Source organism: Acanthopagrus latus, chromosome 16 (assembly GCF_904848185.1).
Source record: "Acanthopagrus latus isolate v.2019 chromosome 16, fAcaLat1.1, whole genome shotgun sequence".
Lineage (NCBI taxonomy): Eukaryota > Metazoa > Chordata > Actinopteri > Spariformes > Sparidae > Acanthopagrus > Acanthopagrus latus.
In genome coordinates this window covers 15,451,070-15,471,189 of record NC_051054.1, presented here as the reverse complement: position 1 = coordinate 15,471,189, position 20,120 = coordinate 15,451,070, and the positions used below count along the sequence as shown (strand labels likewise).

Genomic DNA, 20,120 nt, shown 5'->3' with positions numbered 1-20,120 from the left:
GTGTCATGTCAGGATGTGGGAGCAAAATGGACTCGTAAAGAAGTTGATTGGCGCTTCATCGCTGAGAGCTCAAACTATACTGTGATTATTATAAGTCATTTTTACTAAAGTACTGTTTGCACGCAGGCATGCAAATCTTTCTCAGCGTACTCATGCTTATTGACTCTTTCGTCATAGTTTGTAAATCATTGCACTCCTGGGCCTTGTTGAGCTAGAGTGATTGTTTGCTTTCAATGCAATAGTTGCTATAACTCTGAATATGCTTTCTGTCTGAGAAATGGTTAACCATGACAACATTTTGTCTCTTGATACCCAAGAAATCACATAATCTGCAGAGCATCTGCTCAGTCCGCTGCGATACAGGACGTTCCTGTTTCTTCTCTGTACTTTTTACCAACTCACACATTTATGAGCTGCTTTGTCTCTTTATGACAGACTGTCCCAGACTGGGATCCCTGCATGCAGGCAGGCTGAGCTGGGCTGATCGGAGCTGAGGGGGCCAGCGGCTCAGCCACAGGCACACTGAACATTACGTGCCGTATAGATACTACCAGCGGGTTGCTCTTCTCATTGTGTAATTGGGCGGATAATGTTCCGTGATTCCCTCTCTTTTGCACCTCCGTATGTTCCGCATGAGCAGCTCGGCGCATTTTAGTATCCTGAAAATGAAGCGGGGTCAGCGAGCGGTCGGGTTACCCCCCTCCGCTGCTCCAATTCTGCAGATGAGCTGATGGTATCGCCACAGCAGCGGGACGGAGACATCAGAGGGCAGAGTTCACCCACTGTCCTGGGCCGTGAGGAGCCCTGCTGAAGGCTCACTGCTGCGATAAAATTAGCTTTCTTTGTGATTTAAATCATCAATATAAAATTATAAGCATTTGGGAAAGAAAAGAGAGTGATCTTTGCGTTGAAAACAAAAAAAATACGTACAAAGAAACACTTAAAATCTCTAAAAAGTTATTAATTTATGAGTTAGGAACAAGCAGAATTGAGTGTGTGGCTGTATATTGGGCCTGGGTGCCCAATTCGCACACCTCGGCCCTGCGTATCTGGGTTTGCAATGCGTGGAGCAAGACCAGGGAATTAACATGAATTACTTCAAATCACAGTTACAATGTAGTTAGGGCCCTCTTCCTAATGTTGCTCCTTTTCCTTGATTGACACTCCAGTTGTCTCAAGCTTAAAACATTTTTGTTTCTAGGCTGCTTCTACTTATCCACACTCCCTCATCCGTGATAAGTATAAATCCGGCGAAGGTAACTGTTGTGGGGTTTTTTTTGGCAAAACTTTCAATGGTTGTCAACCCATTTATCGGCTGTATTAGTTCAGCTTCAGTTCTCACTTACTGACTGAGATCTCTCGTAAAATCTGCGGTCATTCAATACTCTCCTTGCCGCCTCTTGAGGAGCAGAGATTTCTCCAACAAGCGGCCAAAGTGTTTATACTTCTTCTACAGAAAGAGCGATTACAGCTGACGTAAAATAACCGCGTGACCCTTGGGGATGACACAACTCTGGCAGCCTTTTGCCCTCCGGGGCTTTTCAGAAGTGAGAGTTGTCATATTTGACTTGAGGTGAGAGATGACAGCTGCTTTCTTGGCGTCAGAGAGCATTTTTGTGCTGCAGAAAAAGCTGTGAGCAGTTCTAGAAATGATTCATATGATGAATTTATCTGATCCTTTGTTCTTCCCTTGTTTTGCCTGGATGATGATTTGAAATGCAAATGATCATCTTCTGATTTACAAGTTACAAATGAACCCCAGATATTCCTAATTTACTGCCGCCTTTTTGTGGTGGTGTTGTTGTTTACTTGTGTGCTTGCTTGAGCAATCCAGCTCAGAAAAATGATCAAGATGTCATTTTTTGGCCCATGTTTGTTGGTCGGTTGGTCAACAGGATAGCATAAAAACTGCAGAAGGGACTTCAATGAAACTTGGATGGAGGATGGTCTGGGGCCAGAATAGACCCAAATAACTTTTGGTAAGGATCTGGATTAAGGGATGTAAAAAAAAATGTATATTGTATTGTATTTATATTCTATCATTACCTCATTGATATTAGAACTACACAGTGCCCCTTTAAGTGAAATGGGAACTGACATCTGACAAAACAATGTGGCAAAAATGCAGGTTTTTTTTTTACACATACTCTATCATTTAATAAAACCGCCACTTGTTTCCAGGCTTTTGTCTCACTCTGGCATGTTCGTGAGTCCCGGTTGTACTGGAGTCCATCTCCTCCTCTCATCCTGTCGGACTGCAGCGCACCCTGTGGCTCGGCCCATGTGGAAGCAACCTGGAGCCGCTGGCCTGTCCAGCTGTCGGGCTGAAATAGTCACACTGCATGCTGATGCCTTTGCATTTATGCAGTGCGGGCAGACATGAGGACCGTTTCACGTAGACACATGCTGCTTTACTAACAAGGTCTGTTAGCATGATTGAAGCGCTTACATCACTGCACCTTCTCTTGCGTATGCAGTTAGGGAGTCAGAGGCTCTTGGAGTGAAAGAGAAATACATTTGCAGGGATTGTATCTCGGCCATCTCCTCTGTTTAGGTATGGGAGAGGTTCAAATGCTACACTCAGCGGATTTTGTCTATATAAGGCGTGTTCTTTTCAGTGCTACACTCATTTATGGGGGAATGTAAACACGTGGCTGTCGGCGGACTAATAGCCATTAGCAGTCCTATTGTTCAAGGAGAGAATGTCTAAGATGACAGCCTTGATTGTACACCTTTATTGGTAGGTTCCATGTGGATATACTCCTGTATTGTACTTCTATTCTCTCTTGGGTGTAGTGGAAGCTGGTGGTAGTAAATTATCAGGAGGAAAAGGTGTGAAAGGTCCTGACTCTCCGAAAAGTTTGTGTGACGTGTGTTAATTCGCAGAACAGCCCCCGAAAAAGTTCACTCAGCGGGGAACAGAGTTTTTTTTTTTTTTTTTTTTAATGGTGTTTTGAACAAGCCCTGCAGGCATAAATGGAGCGAGTGGTGCTCTGTCATTGTTGGGAACAATTCGACAGGCAAGTGCAATGAAGACGGATGCTGGACCCCATATTTCACATAGGATGATACACCTTTTCCTCCCCATTCGATATGCTTTGGCAACCTCTTGACATTAAAGGGACCTCAGGGAGGAGCTGCATTTGAGGCAGATGTGAAGGCCGAGGCCCGCGTTTCGAGACGGCCAGATAAAGAGGTCATGCTCCTGTTTTAAACCTCTTTTAGTGCTAAACAATATACATTTTGTTAAGTGTGCAGGCCCACAGATAACTTTATGAATGGTGTAACCTGAGACATCCCATCAACAGGCTTCCCTTGGAGGCAGACCCAGACACAAACAACCTTATAGTTTGACCTCCTTACCCTGTCCCCCTGCATCCTCTGCTGCCCCCTTTCCCCTGATGCACCCTCTGCCGGAGGTGATACTTTTCCAACAACCCCGCAGTCTCTGTCGGCAAAAGCGAGGGCTGCCTCTCAACCCAAATAGCTTAAGAGAGAGCAATCTCCAAGGAGTCCCCCCCCATGCTCAATGTATTCCATATGCTCACTCAGAGGCCGAGAGGCACCCTATACCTCACATCTGGCACAGACCACCTATGCTAGCTGACATATCCCTCCTCAGACGATCAGACCGGCTGCCTCTCAGTGGAAGGAAGCTGGCCTCGTCAATGATCTCCTCCTCTGATCTTCGTATTTGTTTCCAAACTGAAGACGTCCAGGGGTAGTGGGTTTATCTGGCTATGATACGAGGAAACTGATTACTTTTTACTAACATTATCTCTTGTAAATGGCATTGTGTCTATTATTTATATAATACACAAAAGTATAAGTAGGTAGTAGGATGGTTTTGTCTGATGATGATGATGACGATGATGGTGACCACTGGTTTGTGAACTGCTGTTTTGAAGTTTGCCGTCGCCATCTTGGTCCTCTGGGACCATGTGACCAAGTTCAGACTAGAGGGTGGAGTTGAGGAGGACATCCTGATTGGGTCTAAGGCAGTGGTGGTCACTTGTCAGTCACAAGGTAGCCATGCCCTGGAGCATGTCACGCTTAGCTTAAACATTACTATAAATCTGCATGCAAATAACGCAACTTTAGTCCAGTTGTGTGTGCGATGCTGCAAAAGTCCAAATGTGCATTCAGGTGATACGCTAATTGTTCCTATTAAGTTCCGTGGCAAACAGCTGCATCCAAATTCATATTGGATTCATTTTATTTTAACCTTTTCGTGATCTGTGACCAGGCTGAAGTTGTTTTATTTGTGCACAGACCATCTTAATAAATCAAACCTCCAACATAACTATCTGCCGCTGAACTTGCATCATAAATCCAGCCTGTACAGTAAGTGGATGTAAAGGCAGAGCTGCTGGCCCTAACATACAGATGGGAGCATCTTTGCCATAGTTTGCCATTGTGTTTTTCAATCCTCAAGGTTGCTTTTCTTCAAAGGTTAACCGAGGACATGGTGTGTTTAAACAAGACAGGTCTGATAGCTGAGGCTTTACCATGCAGGCAGCCTGCCGCGCCGAGGTGCACTGAGGTCACCGGAGTGGTTTAGTAAGACTCCTCTAAAAGGTGAACAATATATCCTCCCTCTCACTTTTACACTCTCCGAGGAGAGGGAGGGGATTGCTCTTCTCCCCTCTTTCTCCTCCTTTGCTCCCTCGCTTTATTACCTCCGTCAGCCCTAATTTGGGTTGATGGGGTGGCTGTTGCATGACAAGACACATGTCTGGGCCCCTGCGTGAGAAGCCTGGCTCACTCTTGCTGGGCTTGTTTTCTTTGCGTGACCATGTCCCTCCCTCTGTCACTCCTGGCACCTCCCGGCGAGCCCCCCCTCTGACCCTGTTCATGCCCTCGTTAGCTGGCATGTGGCTGGTTTATTTGCTTTGGCCAGCCGCCCGTGTGAAAGGCACATTCTGACCACGCTCAGGGAGGGGTCATCTCAGAGGGGGAGCGATGGCAGAGGTGTTGGTGGAGGTGGTGGTGTGTGCGTGGAGGTGGAGACAATGAATTGGGGGGGATGGGGGGGTGGCACGATGGGCAGCTGAAAGAGCTCTGTGCTTTGCATGTTCGTGATAATGTGCAGCTGGTATATCTGAATGTGTGACATCGCTGCCTGGTCAAAGGGAAATATGCCCCACTGTAACTGCTTTTGAGGAATGGCATGCACAGGCAGGTCACTCAGAGTTTACCGTCCCCCTCGCCGTCCATTGAGAGTTCCAGAAGAAAAGGGAGCAGGAGTATCGTGGCAGTGCGTGGAGATTTCTGATGTTCCCGCTGATGTAATCCAACAAATGCTCACGCAAACATTCCTGTCCGTGCACATTCGCTCTCCTGCCAAAGTTCATCCATTGTGTGCTGAGCGAGTATACAAATATAGATTGGGGCAACGGGACAGGACTGACACGAATCTGCAAAACGGGGTTCATGCCAATTTTAAAGGCTTCTCCCACACTCACTGCGGAGCCTGGGCAGATTCTGCGCACATGCCGATGACACGAGAGGGCGTCAAACTGATCGAAAACAACTTAATTGCATTACAAAATCAAAAGTTACAAACACTGAAAGTCAAAAGTTACATAAAAAACAGCCATTCAGCAACAGGCCATAGGACACTCCACTGAACAAGAACTTCTTAACAGTAAAATTAGTTTTAACAGGCGCAAATTTGCAATAGCTGCAACTAGGTTTGCACAGGCATCCACACATTTATGGATTCAGATTGACACAACCTCACTGATGTGGTAAAGTGTTGCTACACTGGCACACCTGCATGCGCGCAATCAAACCTACTTCCATACACAAACATTATATTTCAATCTTTGCACTGGATTCATTTTGAAATCTTGTTACTTGTCAATAAGCACTATATGGTCTCAGGCTTAAATACAGCTTTATTTATGATCTACAAAGCATTCGGACCCAGCAGGGACAGCATAAACACAAAAGGAAAGTCAAATCCACTTGAACCTGTCGCTGTAGTGTCCATGGTTTCACCCATCTAGTTCGGTTGTGCTTCATTTTTCTCCTCTGCCTGCTCGCCAGTGCCATTAACTTTAATTTAATCAGACATATCCTTGATTAGAAGCAGCCCTATTCGCGAGAGTGGTGTCAGAAAATGTTGCTTAATTATACGAGCCGTTTCCTTTCACACAGGCACGGAGAGAACAAGCTTGGCTGTCACTGCGGTGTCCTGTGTGCAGCATTGTTGGCCGAAACTCGGGCGATGCGAGGCGCCGCAAAAGTCGGGCCTTCGTTGAAGTTAAGGCAAGGTCATGGTTTCAGTTATTATCAGAGCAAACATGCAGGTCTTTGATCGGATGTAAACTCTCTGATCCATCACCCCAATCTCTGCGTACTTACTTTCTGCCTTCAGACATAAATCCAGAGGCGTGAAATGGTCCAATAAGGATATAATTATTCTGTATACCGGCTCCACTGTATCTATGCCCTTATCCTTGACTGATCACTTCCAGTTGCCTCTGATTGGCCACCAGTGGAAATCCAACAACTCCAGGAAGTGAAACCCTCAAATGGGCACAATAGAAGTCATCATGCACAGGCCTCAGGGTATTTGAAAATGTGCAATATCTAAATAAATAAAGACACTGGGAGCAGGAGAAAACAGCACATGTGGTCCTAATTCTCTGGAGCTTCAGTTGGTTGTGTTGATTTTACTCTCCACAGTGTTTAGTGGACCATCATTAACTCAACACAACGGCATAACACAAGACTGTAAAAGGCGACCACTGTATCGTTATACCACTTGGTACAAAAGCACGCGCACCTTGACGCACAGACCGTCGTGAAAAATATAGAGAAGTAGGGAACTTTCAGCTGATGTCACTTCCCTCTAATCCTTTAAGTCAGAGAAGAGACATAGCGAACGGCAGCAAGACGAGGCCCATAAATCAAGCAGGATGTCGAGACAGCAGGATAACACAGTCCGACATGGTCGCAAGTATGTTCCAGATTAACCTCTGCCACCGCTTCAGTCAGTACTTCTGCTGGGGATGGAATCACTTGGAGCTGTCTGGCTCTGGAAGCTGGAAGTCACGCTTCGGCTGTAAACACAGACACTGGTCTCTAACGAGGATCCGAGGAGCAGAGTCACACCGCTCTTTGGTCTCTTGAGTCCGTAGATCTTATGTTCCCGGCACAGCGCTGTGATTTTTTTTTTCTTTTTTTTTTTTTTCGCGTGATGACTTTTAAACATGTTATTACTGAGCGATGAGTGCGTCACACGGGTAGGACTCATCTTTCATGCATTTTTAATGGACGCGTTCGAGGAAGCATGTGAGGAAGATTTATTTTTTTCCAAATGAACACTCATCAAACCTAAATTGTGCGGTCTGACAATACTGTTTTGTGAAAGAGCTGGACCGCACATCCTGACAATGCACGAATAACTTAGAGGAGCCACATCCTTATGTTTCGAGGCTGCCATAAATGACAAACAAGAGACATTAAAAATGAGCCACGGAGACGATGAAAAAACAACCTTCCCCCCGCTGCTCCAGGAAACAAACTTTTCTGGTGGTCTCATCGCATTAAACTGCCACTTACCCCAGTGCTAACACACAGATACAAACAGGATTTGATTAGGACTGGCACAGGACTTGTATTTGTCTCCCCATGTGATCTCCGGGCCATTTATTTACACAGTGGAATATATTCTCACACTTGGATGTGTAGAAGGAAGCACTATGGAGTGATTAAGGGCTCCCTACAGAGTGAGACGGAGGAAACAGACAGAGTTTATCACGCTTGGGCAACGGAGTAACTTAACTGAAATCAGATCCCTGTGGGCACACACACTCGAGACACATGTACATTTGAACCACTGTGGTACAAAAACACACGCTCATACACGACCTCTTTCTTTGGGATTTGACAAAAGAAGGAAAAATGGTACAACTAGCTTGATATTTGGACCCTTGGGGGCACTGGAAACAAGCTACAGACCTACCGTTGACGCATTTTCACATTATAAGGGCACGCTTACAAAATCAACAGTGGCAAATGTTCACCTCCCGCTCACTTCCATTCCATATGAGCGAGAGGAAAAAATAAAAGGAGTAACAATTCGGCACCCATTATAAATGTATGTATGTATGTACTGACAGAGAAATGGCTGGAGAAAAATTATACCATTTGTGCATACATTGATTCCTTATACATCGTCCAGTTACTATGCTATTTGGTCTGCTTTCTCCTGGAAAAATTACGGTTAAAAAAAAAAAAAAAATCAGAGGAAGGACGCATGCCATTGCGCAACCAAAACAAGATGAGGTACCTCGGTCCCTCTATCCCCAGGTAACAGTGGAACAACTGGAATTACACTGCAAATAAAAAGAAGGGGCAAATCAGGCGTAGAGGGAGAATGATAGAAACTAGTGCCCATGTTGTTGCGTTACCTCTCATCACTGGAACTCCAAAAGGTTCCACTGGATCTGTCCGTAACAAAACCTGCCTTGTTATTAGCTCAACAGGTTGTTTTACTCTGGCTCTAAGGAGCGATGAGATCAGGGTTTCTAGGTCAAATCGGGGTTCTTTTTGCTCATGTAACTTGTTAAACGGGAATAAAATCAACACAATTTGTTTTGTTTTTTTCAGTTTCCATGTTTTGGCACCACATCAGGCCTTAGATATATTACCAGCTTTAACCACGGCCACTGCAGAACACTGTAGATGCATTTTATTTTAGAGCGCAGACCGAGCGCTCGTTTCCTACCTGTGAAGCTTTTTGTAATTCTGCAGCATTAAACCAGCGGGTGAATCAGTCCCTGTGGTAAACTCTCTTAGCATTGTGGGAAAGCCTGCACCATTTGTGTGAGGCGAATACCACAACTTCACCAAGTGTGAATTTTAAGGGCCGAACGACAGCCAAGTTAATAGCGAGCAAACTAGGGCGCAGAGTGAGTGAATCCAGACGACTTAAGCCTCTTAAACAACAACTTTCAAGCCTCTAAAGCGCGGGCCCGAGCTAGTAGTTATGATGTCTGTGTGAATCCTGGTTAAATGAGGAAAATGCGTCGGAGCGAAATGCTGGCAGCAGTATATTAAGAAGAATGAAGGATGATATCATGACATGTTTACCACATTTCTGTGGAAATGTTCGAGATTAATCGCATGTGTTATCAATGCGTTTTTTGTTTTCTTTTTATTATTTATTCAGCCTGCTCTTAAAGCTCTCAGCATCTGTGAAATACAGCTTTTCTGACTGCCACTGAAGGTTGCTTTGTTGGCGGTTTGTAAAGTAACAAACATCATAAATTCTCATCTTGTTTCTGTTTGTCCGTTCTGATGGTTCAACAAAAATCTACCACAAAGCTCGCTACGCTGTCGCATGCAAGACCGTGCAACGCAAACCTCATAGTCGTCAGTGTCGGACGCACGATAGAGTGATTTTGATAAACCTGCTGACATACGACGGACAGATCTGAATGTGTGAGAGCTGTTTAACGTTCCCACTCTTGAGTGAGCGATTAGGAGACGCTGAGGTTACGTGATACGAAGGCCCAACGATCATTCCTGCTGCTGCACATGACGTGAGAAGGGGAGACAAGCAACTGTAGGGAGGAGAAGCTTGAAACCCAGAGGTCACGCTTTCAATCCCAGTGTTTCAGCAAGGTCGCGCCCTCTGTCCCCTCCCCTCCTCCTTCCCCGTCTCCCCTTTCTTGACCCCTGCGCTCTCACCACATCGTCTTCCCACCTTGATGAAAGACGTCGAGGACAGAGCTGGAGCCGACTTCCAGGACTGTGTGCGTGCATCTGGAACCGTCTGGCCACCCCTCCCAAAAACACAAGGCGGGGTGTTTGTTTCGAGACTTTTTCCCCGAGTCACGGCCAGTAACCTGAAAGCACCTTGGATGCCCCCCCCCCCCCCGCTTTCCTGCAGGAAGAGGCCTCATTTCGTGCTCCCTGCAAAAGTAACACAGTTCCTCTGACGCGCCGCAACTACCCGTCATAAATCTACACACTTAACTGCGGGCCCTCAAATCTATCAGCCTGAGTGCTTTGAGTCTGGGGGCCACATCATGACACGCAAGGAGGCGGGGGCACCCAGTCACGCAAGCGCTGCCCCACGCTTGGACCTCAGCCTGATTTTACTGCAGCCGGCAGGGAAACCAGACGCTACAAAGGCCCCGGGTCCACATCAATTTTCATGAGGAAAGTTACTAGGAAATAAATCATTTTGGGGATTTATGAAAAACGAGATGGGGGTGGGTGGGGGTGGCGGTGGGGGTGGGAGTGTTCGAGGAAGCGTGCTGCTTTGACCCAAAGAAAACGGTGAAGCAGGGCTGCATAAAAGTTAGCAAACCTTGACATTGCAAGAAGGGTCAAATTTAAGGGAACTCCAGCCTAATAAAAAAAAAAATGCTGTTTGTACATAGTTGCATATCATTAAGTTAAAATGAAAGATACACCTAGCTGCATATTATGTTATGACTAGTCATAATTCCTCCAGACACGCAAGGTTCCAGGAACAAGACCTCGGGCTTTATAGGTCATTTGAGATCAGCAATTTGGCTTTTACAAGGCAGGATTCAGTCCAGACTCCATTTAATAAAACACACGCAAGGCCGATGTTGCCTTTCCTGCACCTGAACTACGCCAATCATAAAACCAAACCTACTCACACTTCAGGAACAGTGTTATTAATATTGTTCCTGTTCTGCTAAAGCCTAACGATCTCCAATGAAAGGGAGGTTAGAAACGGCTGCATGGTGGAAATTTTCCACTTTTCTGGGAATTAGTCCCCTTACTTACTAATTTTATCTGTCATAGGTGCCTGCAGCAGCGAAATCCACCCACTGACTCCTCAGTAAGGGGACAGTGTTTTGTGTCATCAGTCGCATAAAATCTGAAGACGCGTGCCAATGTGTTGGTGCCTCTCCAAGCCACCACACTCCATGTAGTTAAAGAGTAAAGAGCAATTAAGTTGTTTCTCAGTTCCCCTCCACTAAAAGAAACACATCCAGACATGTAAAATTTTTACCCCGGTGTCCAAATTTTCACTCCGCTTAACTGTCAGTTTTATGGGACGACACAAGAAGAGAACACTCCTCATTCACCAGCAGTGCGAGGTCATCTTCTTTTTTATGTATATACATATATATATATATATATATATATATATATATATATATATATATATATATATATATTTTAATAAATTTCTAGTTTCATGCATTTCATACTGGTCTATCTATTTTCCCTCTTTCCAGAAAGCAGCGAAACCACACTCACCACAGATCATAATCTCCGTGTGGGAAAACGTTTCCTGACTTTTGATTTTGCACATGAATGAATGAAAAGCAGCGTTGTTGATCTTTGGCTCAAATAAGTCCACATGCTTGGCTGTGAAACCTCTAGTTCTAGTTTTTTCCTCTTTTCTTTTTTCTACAGCGTGTTTTACCATCATTTACCACAGTGCTGTGATTTGTAATCGCAGCCTGCATGCTAATGTCAGTGCTCAGATGAGGCCTCTGCTGCGGCTTCCTAACGTAACGGACACACACAGGTACATCACAGAAGCCCGCTGTGCTCCGCATGAAAGGCCGTTTTTTCGGGGCAACACAAATCAGATGTGTATGGCTGTAATTACCCTAGTTTTCAGTTGGCACGCTGCGGCCATTTAGAAGATTAATCAGTCATAGATAAATAAACAGGCTTCGCTCTCTGAATGTCACTCCCAAGCTCTACACACAGAGTGCTGCATAAGTGAAGACTGAGACAGACAGAGATCCCATAAACTTTATTACACCAACAAAGAAAAAGGACATGTTTTTAGCCGTGAATCTCCAGAAATTTCCTCACATCATGTGTACGTAATGATTGAATTTTCAATTTTGGTGAACTTATCCTTTAACAAACCACTGTGATTACAAATGAGTTCATAAAACATTACTGGTTTTCCATTAAAAAAACAACAAAAAACAAACAAACAAATGAAGTTAAAACAGCAGAGAGTATACACATGGAATCAGAAATATAACGTATAACATGGTTAAAGATTGGAACTGTTGTGAACTCTTGAATGTTGAATACATCAGATGTGAATCATCACACACAGAGAAAAAAAAATATATACAAAATGCATAGGTGGCAACAACAAAGATCAGAAAATCCCCATTGCAGTTTGCCAAGACTTACTAAACTCATTAAATGATATAAATGCTACTTAAATACAATCACATTTCAGAGAACAGTTTCGACATCATGCCGTGCCCTCGGGCCTCCCATCACTAGGTAGCCATGAGCTCATTTTTTCTTGTTAGCCAGTTCAGGCTCCCCGCACAGTGGATACTGCTCTCTGTAGGCACAAACTAATTATCTGCAGGCACGCAAAGCGCTAGCTGGCTAGCTCGGCCCCCCAACACCGTTAAGCCTGTGAGGGACAAGACTTCCCTTCAGCTTTAGGGGATTTTCTTCTTTTCCCCATCTTCAGTCCACGTGACAAACACATCAGCCACAAAAGGGGGTAATATTTTCCTCTTAAACATTTGCATTCCTGTGTATGACTAAAGCTTTCATTTAGGCGCTCTGTTGTGATATATTCTGAGTGAATCACAACCCTTGCTGCAAAGTTTTCTCAGTGAGTCAGACGGCGCTTGTGCCTGACCAGATGAAATGAAATGCTGCCCTCTTGTGTCAACATAATCTCACATCACTTTTTTTTTTTTTTGGAAGAATGGCCAGTACTGTGCGGACACTTCATTGATAGGGGGACGTCCTCACTGTGTTTGATGTAGCCGTGCTGCCGCTGCTGCCTGCAGCGTTACTGTCCCCTGTGGCCCTCTTCCTGGAATTGTAATAGTAGATGAAGAGGAAGAAACCTGCAAACAACAGGGCAGGTGGGTTACAAACGTTGCGTCACTCTTAGGCAGTGTGAGCGTGGTTCAAACTTTGGACGGTACCTTGAAAGGAGTTGAGGATGGTGAAGATGTAGTAGGAGGGCACGAGCAGAGGTCCATAGCTGAAGAAGGCAAAGGCCCAGGTGATGCCGAGCAGGAGGACCAGGCCTATGATGGATAAAGAGTTTGCCTTGATGGAGCTGACGTTCTGGGCCTTCTCTTCTTTGGGTTTTATGGTAACAATCTGACGCACGGTTGTGATGAAAACTGCAAAGGTGAAGAGGAACACGATGGCATAGTAACCAATGTTCACCCCCTGGTGGACAGCAGCATCAGGGATCCAGCACCTGAGAATCATGAAGAAAAATGATCATATTATCATATTATATTATTATTCTCTGTGAATAAGAAGTTAAATCAGAGTAAGAGTTGCTCACATTTTGGATGAACTCCCATTGTCAGTTTGAATGACCACGTAGCCATAGTTTTGAGAGGCAAGGAGACCAGTCACCACCACAGCCGGTGTGCCTGAAGAGGAAGACATTTACATTTTTTTCCCTGCTTCGAATTAAAGCACGTCTTGCTCAGTTTCAGTTTTCTTACCCCATCCTGCGACGTAAACCTTGGTCAGGTAGTGTTTGATCTCTGCAGGGAGCTTCCACAGATTAAAGTACAAGTGTATGGCCTCCATGAAAAACCAGGTGAAAGTGGCCAACATGGTGTAGTGCATAGTCGCCGCCATCGCCACACATGCGCCGAAGATCCTCAGGTTGGCAACGCTCTCGTTGACCAGGAAGGACAAGTTCAGGGTGAACATGGCGACGAAGAGGTTGATCAGGATCTTAGTTGCATCGCTTGCTTTGCCTTTTCTGTGGAGTGAGTTTTGGGGTCAACAAAGGCTTTTACAGGGACAGTTCACCCCCAAAACTAAAAGAAATATTTTTCCTAACAAAGGCAGTCAGCTCCAGCTGATATCTGCCAAACTCGGCAACTCACTCCAAAAAAAAAATCTAGATGGATAAATAGCACGACAGGTAAAGGGAAAAATATGCATTTTTAATTTTTGGCTGACAGTATAGTTAGTTAGAATTAAACATCTTCCTTGTTATTCCTTACCTGATGAGACAATGCATGAAGAGAGCCACTGCCAAGAAGAACAGTGACATGCCGCAGCCAACTGATGTGATGTAGGTCAGAGCTCTGAAATCTGAAGCGCTTATGTTCTGACGCACGGGTGACTGGTGAAGAAAAGAGACGTGTTAGGGTATGTGTGAAACGATCGATCTGAAATGACTTGTAACGCCATCGTCTCACCATCAGTATTGCAAAAAATGTCAGATGAGAGCACTGGCATGTGATGCTGCCATTTTTCTCATTTGTCTCGCAGCCATCCGTGATCCATTTTTCTGGTTTTCCTACAACGACAGAAAACGTTGCTGTACTTTCTTTTTTTTCTCTTTTTTTAAAAAAAAAAAAATCTTTTTCACATTAATTTCTGCAACATCATGCAGAAATCAGTATTTTGTTCGATCATTGTTGTAAAAAGAAATCCCAGGTTTCTGTAACAATATTATCAGATGTAATGTCAGGTGAGCTAACTAGCTAACTGCAGCTACAGTTAGCAGCAGTTAGTAGTTATTTTAGCACCACTGTACATATTGACAGTTGGCATTACTTTAAAAGACTGATAAAGTGAAGCAGACTAATCATTCTCCAGTTGTTTAAACTTCTCGTACAACTTAAATTCAGTGGTCTACTTGGTAATTCTGAGGTAATCGATACAAGCAAATGGGCAGATACATCATTCACCTCAATAAAAGTCGGTGTTTGATGACAATTTTTTTGAAGCTGTCATTATAAGGTAAAACAGCTACATGGTGTTGCTTTAATGAGACTTGAGGACATTTTCCATGCTTGTGGCAACAAAGCCAGATATTTGTCTTGGTGTCTTGGTTCTGTCGCCTATACTGTTTTTTTTTTTTTCCCAACTCTAAGCAAGTGGTTTTTGTGCCTAAACACAAAGAGACCATAAGCCCAGCATTTTCATGAGGAAGAAGTTGCAACATGCAGACGTTTAAAGTTTCAACATGTGTAACATGAACACAGAAACATAGATTGCCATCATTTTTTCTGACAAATGGGCTGCATGTGACCAAATAAGACCTGCTATTGCACATTGGAATGTACCTTTGCCATCCCACGACACACAAGTGGCGTTTAATCCATTCTGTATTAGAATAAAAAAAGAAAAATCAGTATACTCATTCTCTCCTTGACCAATTTATAGTCATATATCATCCAGTTTTCATTTATTCCACCTTGTCCGTGACATTGTATTGAATGTCTATAGTTTTTGAGAGATTGGAAATGGCTGTCCCCATTTCAATTCCAATCATCTCATTGTTGAGAAAAGTGCGGCCGGAGTCAACCTGTTGAGAGGGCAGCACCATTTACAGTTAATGACAGGAAATGTATGTTAAGGATGTAATTATATATTCATTGTGATTCTATTAAAGGTGCAGTGTGTAAGACTTTTTAGTTTTAAACATTAAAAAACTGAACAAAATGTGAAAAGATGCTGTGCTGTCATGTCAAAGAAATATGTATTGTGTTGCGGAGATTTCTACTGAAGTTAGCACGCAGCTACTTAGCAGTTAACATTAAGTATGAATATGAATTTGACAGGTGGCCAGCTCTTCCATGTTACACCTTTAAAGTTGTCAAAATGACATAATGTAAGGTGAACTTTACTTGACTTTACCTGACGCACTCCTGGAAAAACCACGACTGCAGCAAATGAGCCATTCCTCTTTACTGCCATCCTGCTGGCCTCTTTGGGGATGCGCACCAACTTAGAGTACTTTGTCTCGGAATCATAGTTTTCGTCAAGAATCTACAAAGAACCCACCAAAGGATGAAGATTAAGAAGATTTTCAGACAACTCAGGGGAATTCACATTTCTTAAGATTGTGTTTTACTCCTGCGTCGCCGCAAAATGCGTACCTTGACTTCGTTTTTTGTTGTAACACTGACGCTGATACTGCCTTGTTCTTTCTCGGCGAGTTTCGTAATGACTCCTTTAATATCTCCGCTCGAAATCTCTGCTGAGGTGTAATTCCCCAACATTTCCACCAGGGCAGTGATATCATTCATGATTTTTCTGCCATGGAAACAAATCACTTATATTTTTTATAGTAAGCTAAGGTCACAATGCCACACCACAATGAAGCCGCCGAGTCCAACAGTGTGTGTGTGTGTGTGCTTGTGTGTTACCGGAAAGCTGGACACTTACGCGGCATTTTCGAGGCTGCTGCCACTGTTGGCAGGGGTGGGGAAAGTAACAGAAATAGGAGAAGAAGAAGGAGGAGGTGGAGAAGTAGTAGTAGTAGTAGTAGAAGAAGAAGTAGGAGAAGAAGTAGTAGTAGTAGGAGAAGAAGTAGTAGTAGTTAAAGAAGTAGTGGTAGTAGGAGAAGAAGTAGTAGTAGTTAAAGAAGTAGTGGTAGTAGGAGAAGAAGTAGTAGTAGTAGGAGAAGAAGTAGTAGTAGTTAAAGAAGTAGTGGTAGTAGGAGAAGAAGTAGTAGTAGTAGGAGAAGAAGTAGTAGTAGTAGGAGAAGAAGTAGTAGTAGTTAAAGAAGTAGTGGTAGTAGGAGAAGAAGTAGTGGTAGTAGGAGAAGAAGTAGTAGTAGTAGGAGAAGAAGTAGTAGTAGTTAAAGAAGTAGTGGTAGTAGGAGAAGAAGCTGAACTGCATCTCCATCTGCAGTAGCTGTCTGTCTTCAAGCAAACGGTGAGATTGAAATTTATTTCTGCAGAACAAAACACACACACACATACAAACTCAACAGAAACAATTGCCTTTTACTACCACTTTTTTCCTTTTGAAAGAATGACTACTGAGGTGTGTTTAACATACTACAATGTAAAAAACAAATGACAATACCTTTGCAAGCAGCTTGTGTACAGTTTCCACAGATGTTGTCTTGGCTCAATCGAATATTCTGAATACCTTTAACACATTGAAACACAATGTTACATCTTGTATGTGTGGTGATGTGTAAAGTAAAAAGGGCTGTGGTAAATTTGTGTATTCACCTTTGTTCAAGCAGTTGTGAAGGTTTAAAAGGAAACCTGCAACAGAATGAAAGGTGTATGAGATGACTGGATAAAAGGATGAATTAATTAATATTTTATTTTCGTCTCTGGATATTTTTCTCCACCCGTTCCTCATTGAGTTATTCAGACACATTTACTAACTGCAAAAATAATAATGTAGTAGCACAGTACATCAACATCTGAACAGAAACACCATCTAACTGTAAAGACCTCCCCCAAATGAGAATGTTCAAGGAGATTAAAAAAAAGAAGAAGAAGAGCAGAAACAAAGAAAAAGCAGAAACTCACGGCCCAGTTGCCAGGATGTAATGTTAGCGGTTAACTTTTCTGCCAACCACAGACGTGGCATTTGACGAGGCAGAGGCTATGAACCAGACTGACATTTGGATCTCAGGACATCTCGAGAAATTTCAACCTGTATTGTGGAGACCAAACCCGAATATTCTTCATTGGAGATCAGGCCGTCTCCAGCTGTGTTTGTGGTGACTAAAAGAGGTATTCAAACCGAACCATGATGTTCCTGCCAACCCTAGCCAAGCGTTTTTTGTGCAGAACTCTAACTGGGGCATAAGCATATCATTTGGACCAAAGAAAAGTTTAAAAAAAAAAAAAAAAAAAAAAAGTCATGTTGCCAAATAAAGAAATGTAAAGCTTGGTCTTAACTGTGATTTAACAGAAACGTACTTTGCCAACCTTTATCATCAGGTGACAAACTCAGCCCCCTAAGCGCAAGACACTTTCCACAAATGCAAACAAAACAAGAACGTTTCTGCATCTGCATCCATCAGTGCCAAACACTGTACATTTGATCCAGTTCAAAGCACAATGGTCTGCTGTCCCAAAGAGGCTGAGTAATTCATCTGTCGTGTTACATTTCTCCTCCCATCCCATGCTTCAGAGAGATATTCAAAAAAATGCAAATACGTTATCAAAGTGGTATTCAGTTTAAGTTCCGTCCTCGATACCTGTCTAAAGTCTAAATCGGGAAATAATTTCTAGTATACATCCTGATATAAAGGACGGTATGAAATTAAATGATTTTCATTCTCCACATTATTTAACTCACAATACGCAGATTCTGTTGCCTTCAGTCACCCCTGGACTAAGCTTCTCCACCTCCACATTTACTATTTGGAGGTACTGTTACTGTACTGTCCACCGTTTCCTGATAAAAAAGACATTTTGACCAACAGGGGGCAATATCTCACTGCACTGGTAACAACCTGTCTGTTGACGCACATGCGATGACATGTTTTGATGGATTTTTTGGTGTTTGAGTATCTCTCAAATAAAGAGGGCTTATGCTTGAGAAATATGCCTGGCTATATCTAAACTATATGATTCATTTATCAGCATTACCTGAACTTTTGTTGTAGAACTTTGACGGCATGCAATTGTCATAGCGTTGGTCTTGCTTCAATAGAGCCTCATTATCCACAGTCAAGTTGGTTCCAAGATCCCTTACTTGGAAGCTGCAGTTGAAATCTCCTGTGCGACAACAGCCTTAAAAACACAAACCACAATACACTCAGATTCATCATAACACCTAGACAACAAATTGAATTGTATAGGTTTTTTTTCCCCAGTGGCTATTAATCAGGTAATTTTAACTGTTTGTTCACTGTTGACATTGAAACAGAGTTTAAGTCCACTTTTGCTGTGATCCCGATGGACAACCTCTGAAATGTGATGCAAAACCACAATTCAATCTGGATTTTTCTTTTTAATTTCAGCCGCACACAATTATCCCTGGACAGTGTGGTCAAGCTTACCTGATGGATATTGAAATTCAGCCCCTAGATTCCTGGTACTGATAAGCAGTACATTTGTTTGGCTGCAGGTCTCATTTGTGCCTGTAAAAAAAGAAGAGGTTAAAAAGACAAATATAATATAAATGTGAATCTATAGACCAGACGCCAACTGTTTTATGTTGGTTCCTGTTAAACCCACTCACCTGAGCTCTCAGATATGTTGGGCATGAGGAGTACTCCAAAGAACAGGATTAATGCAGTCATCCAGCGACTCTTTCCATTTAGTGGTAACATCATCCTAAGGAGCGAGGACAACAATTATAGAAATATTTTATGGTCAGATCAATTATGTGTCATTAAGCTATCTATACATCTTCTTTTAAGCGCAGCAGTTTCCGTTACCTGAGTGAGGTGATGTTCAGAGATGTGTTTCCAGTGGCTCACCTCAACCTCACAGGCAAAACATGTTACAGATAAGAATACCACTGAAGTCTGATGACCCCTCCTGTCTGATTTACCTTGCAAATCACTTCTCATGTTCGTGCTCTCAGCACGGAGCTGGCGGGCTGCATTATTTAAGCTCACCCGTGCTTCAACTCATTCTCTCTGTTAGATGTTTTACTTTTAAGACAAATCTTGAGGTGTGCTAACGATTTTAAGAAGACAGCTCCGGAATTTCCCAATTTTCCAGTTAGTGGGGCTGGTGATGATGCCACATTTTACAGCAAAAGAAAAGTCTCTTTTGTACATTGGTTCACTGGCTCACCTCAAGCCATGCTAATGGTGTAAATTATCTCAACAGCTATTTGCATGGTCCCCAAAGCATGACTTCTACTGACTTTGGTCCTCCTGTGCCACCGCAATTCACATTTACGGTTTTGAGTGAAATGTCTGAAATTTGCTGCACACAGTCAAGCACCCCTCAGGTGAAATTCAACTCCCAGGTAAACTTAAGCAGAGGAACACACTAAACATGACAACTACCAAAACAAAGATAAGACCCACCAATACGACGGTGGGTAATGAAGAGAGTCCACAGTGAGTTGGGCGTCTGAAATTATTAGTTTTGATAGAATGAAGCTAAACAAGTTCAGATTCTGTTCTAAAGTAAAAATGCCATTTTTGTGAAAATCTGTTAAATGCAATGAATGCTGATACAGAGCAAAAAATGGAGAAAAAAAGAAAAGATGCATGATGTGGTGTCACTTTAAATGCTTTCAATTGTGCATTAATAATCAAAAAAATCTCAAAACACACAGGTGTGTGCAGGTGTGGGGCCTTGAAAACCCATTTTCTACCAAAGATGGGGCCCTGCAGACGTTTTGGAACTGCTGCACTCGACCAGGATGGGAAATAGGGTTTAACCATAATAACTGCTTAATCTTAGAATCAG

The 20,120-nt window shown here is 43.2% G+C and overlaps 1 protein-coding gene across 3 annotated transcripts; it reads right to left on the bottom strand.

The window, feature by feature from the left end:
• Positions 1 to 11,752: 11,752 nt before the first annotated feature.
• On the bottom strand, positions 11,753 to 16,326 carry LOC119004579 (adhesion G-protein coupled receptor G2-like). 3 transcript variants are annotated; one of them, XM_037071609.1, is made up of 11 exons: positions 16,159 to 16,326; positions 15,870 to 16,026; positions 15,628 to 15,759; positions 15,185 to 15,295; positions 15,054 to 15,093; positions 14,181 to 14,281; positions 13,983 to 14,104; positions 13,470 to 13,735; positions 13,304 to 13,394; positions 12,930 to 13,213; positions 11,753 to 12,848 (listed from the first exon to the last, which is right to left on the bottom strand). In XM_037071609.1, the coding sequence occupies exons 2-11, from the start codon at positions 16,017 to 16,019 to the stop codon at positions 12,727 to 12,729; spliced, it is 1,419 nt and encodes a 472-aa protein (XP_036927504.1). In that variant the 5' UTR covers positions 16,020 to 16,026; positions 16,159 to 16,326; the 3' UTR covers positions 11,753 to 12,726. The 3 variants fall into 3 exon arrangements, with proteins under 3 accessions (XP_036927504.1, XP_036927505.1, XP_036927506.1); XM_037071610.1 differs by lacking the exon at positions 15,185 to 15,295 and having other exon boundaries at positions 16,159 to 16,325; XM_037071611.1 differs by lacking the exons at positions 14,181 to 14,281; positions 15,054 to 15,093; positions 15,185 to 15,295 and having other exon boundaries at positions 16,159 to 16,325.
• Between the last annotated feature and the right edge of the window lie 3,794 nt (positions 16,327 to 20,120).